Source organism: Nicotiana tabacum, chromosome 10 (genome assembly GCF_000715075.1).
Source record: "Nicotiana tabacum cultivar K326 chromosome 10, ASM71507v2, whole genome shotgun sequence".
Lineage (NCBI taxonomy): Eukaryota > Viridiplantae > Streptophyta > Magnoliopsida > Solanales > Solanaceae > Nicotiana > Nicotiana tabacum.
This window is the reverse complement of record NC_134089.1, coordinates 66,526,351-66,529,084: the sequence shown is the minus strand read 5'-3', so window position 1 is coordinate 66,529,084 and position 2,734 is coordinate 66,526,351. Positions and strand designations below refer to the sequence as shown.

The window sequence follows — 2,734 nt, the reverse complement described above, 5'->3', positions numbered from 1 at the left end:
TGGTAATATGGGCTTGAAATCTCAGAGCTCTGGTGATTTATAGGAGATGCCTATATTTCCTCTCAACATTTCCATTCTGCCGAGGAGTGTAGGCAGATGTAGTTTGATGAAGGATGCCAAGGTTATTGAACACAATTCCACATACTGAATTTAGAAATTTGTGCCATTGTCAAACCTTACCATTTTGACTGTTTTATTAAACTGTGTATGAACAAAGGCAATGAACTGTGGCAACACAACACACATATTAGATTTTAATTTCAGTAAAAAAAACCCAAGTCATTCTAGTGAAGTCATCAACCATTGTGAGAAAGTATCTATAGCCATCAAAGGTTGCAGTTTTATAAGGCCCTCAAATATCTACATGAATGAGATCAAATGTACTTGTACTCTTGATAATACTAGTAGGAAATGATGTCCTGGTGTATTTAGCACAAGGACAAACATACCATTTCTTGATAGTATTAGTAATACTAGCTAGTTTGACAGGAAATAGTTTCTTCAGAACAATAATGGACACATAGCTAAGTCTCATGTGCCACAAGGCTATATCAGTAAAACTGATTGAGAAGTTAGACTTTGAGCTAACAGCTTCCAAAGACACAACAATCAATATCTTATTTCCATATTGCTATAGGAAGTACAAGCCATCTATTTCTCTATCAATCTCCTTCATCCTGCCATTGAAAAGATTCTGAAACACACAAAAATCAGGATAGAAAGAGGCAAAACACCTTAAGTCTCTTGTCATTTTTGACACTGACAATAAGTTGAACTTCAATTGTGGTACATAGTATACTTCTTTTAGAATGTTGTTGTTTGATATTTGACTGTCTCTAACATGAGTTACTTGAGTGACATCTCCATTTGGCAAAATAACTTTTCTAGAGGAAGAGAGTTCCACTATAGAAGCTTTATTTAATAGATTGCCATTAGATACCATGTGGTTAGTTTCCCCTGTGTCAATGATCCACTCTTTTGGACTAGTGGAAGCTAGTAAAGCAATACTAGTACCTGCTGCATTAGCTTAAGAAGTAGGTGTAGGACTGTTGTTACATGCTGAAGAAGAGCTGACTGTGTTGCTGTTCAGAATATGCATAATCTGATCATATTGTTCCTCGATGAAAGGAAAGGCACTACCTCCTCTATGTTGTGATTGTTGTTCCATACTTGATGAGTGATTGTTGTTCTGCAAGGGTTAAATATGCCTTGACTGCATAGTAGTGGCCACTGAACCAGGGTTTGGCTGTCCACAAGGCTGTATGTAAGAGCCTAGCTCAGGTAGTGAATTATAACCACCAGAAGATGAGCCATATTGTGCTACTGCATTATAAGAACCAACTCCCCCTTTCTTCTTAAATTTGTAATATATTGGATAACCAACTATTTGATAGAAATTTTCCTTACTATGACCCTTTAGCTTGCAGAACTCACACTGTAGATTAAAGTTCTTTCTGTACCTTGGTCTGTTATAAGTCTTAGAACTATATAGTGCTGTAGATTCATAGTGTCCATCAGTGACATTAGGTGAAGGCCCTAAGATTCCAGCTGAATCTTCTATATTTCTCTCACTCTCCTCACTAATCAACATAGCATAGGCTTGATTTACAGAAGGAACAAGTTTCATCATTAGAATTTGACTACAAACTTGTGAGTATGAGTCATTTAAACCCATAAGGAATTGATACAGTTTTTGTTTGTGAAGGTGTTCAATGATTTTTTTTTAGTTTTAGGGCAGTCACAACCAGGATGTGGCATTAGGTCTTCAGTCTCATCCCATAGGTCCTTGAGTTTTGAATAATACACAGAGATAGAGGAGATACCTTGTGTTAGGGTTCCAATTTCCTTGTGTAGGTTGTAGTACCTAGTGTCATTCACCTTGTAAAAATGCTCTTGCAGGTCCATCCACACAGTGTGTGCGTTGGTCGCATATGCAATTCCACTGACCAAAGTCGGTGCTATAGCATTCATTAGCCATGATAAAACGATAGCATTGCACTTTTCCCATTGATACCAATATTTCTCTCGAAATTTCTCCTTTTTCCACCTTCCGTCTACCATACTAAGCTTATTTCGACCTAGAAAGGCAATTCTCGTAGATCGATAACACAGTGAGAAGTTATATATGCCTGTTAATTGAAATAAAATAAAAAAGATTTCACTCGTATTAGTAGGTGCCAGATACAGAGGATGAGTGACTGCAACTGAAATTCCTACTTCAAATTCATCCTCTGATGATACTTGAGAAGTTTCAGTCATAGTTGCAGCTGTTTCCTGCTCAGAGTTGTTGACCGCCATTGTTGACGATTTAGAGCTTCAGAATTGAGATGTGAAGAAGAGAATCAAAGAATGAAGAGAATTGAGGAGATGGTTACAGAGTCGAATCAATTTGTGAGCTTCAATTCATAGCTCGAAGCTCTGATACCATGTTAGATTTCAGAGAATCAGAGAGACGAAGAACCCTAGAATTGAGAAGAACATATGCAGAGAGAAAGACTTGAAGAAGAAGAAATGAGAGAAAAATATTTTCTGTGTATTCAATGTAACAGTAAATTGGTATTTATGCATGAGAGATTAATTATCAACTTCCTAATTAATTGATGGACCCTACAGTGCTTCCAATAACTGACTGTAATAAGTGCACACTAACTAACTAACTTTACTCTGTACTATGTTGTTTCTCTTGTTTTCACATGAAAGGATTTCTGGATTTACTTTTTTAGTTCAATATCCT

General features: G+C 36.7%; 1 protein-coding gene across 1 annotated transcript; it reads right to left on the bottom strand.

Moving 5' to 3' along the window:
* Positions 1-1,198: 1,198 nt before the first annotated feature.
* On the bottom strand, positions 1,199-2,298 carry LOC142165151 (uncharacterized). The gene is made up of 2 exons (XM_075223769.1): positions 1,689-2,298; positions 1,199-1,599 (listed from the first exon to the last, which is right to left on the bottom strand). The coding sequence occupies exons 1-2, from the start codon at positions 2,296-2,298 to the stop codon at positions 1,199-1,201; spliced, it is 1,011 nt and encodes a 336-aa protein (XP_075079870.1).
* Between the last annotated feature and the right edge of the window lie 436 nt (positions 2,299-2,734).

Excerpts from the sequence above, each read along its gene's own strand:
- LOC142165151 (XM_075223769.1), bottom strand. The coding sequence starts at position 2,298 with ATGGCGGTCAACAACTCTGAGCAGGAAACAGCTGCAACTATGACTGAA. Across the intron at positions 1,600-1,688 it reads CACCTTCACAAACAAAAACT|CCTATGCTATGTTGATTAGT; the intron begins GTATCAATTCCT and ends CTGTAAATCAAG.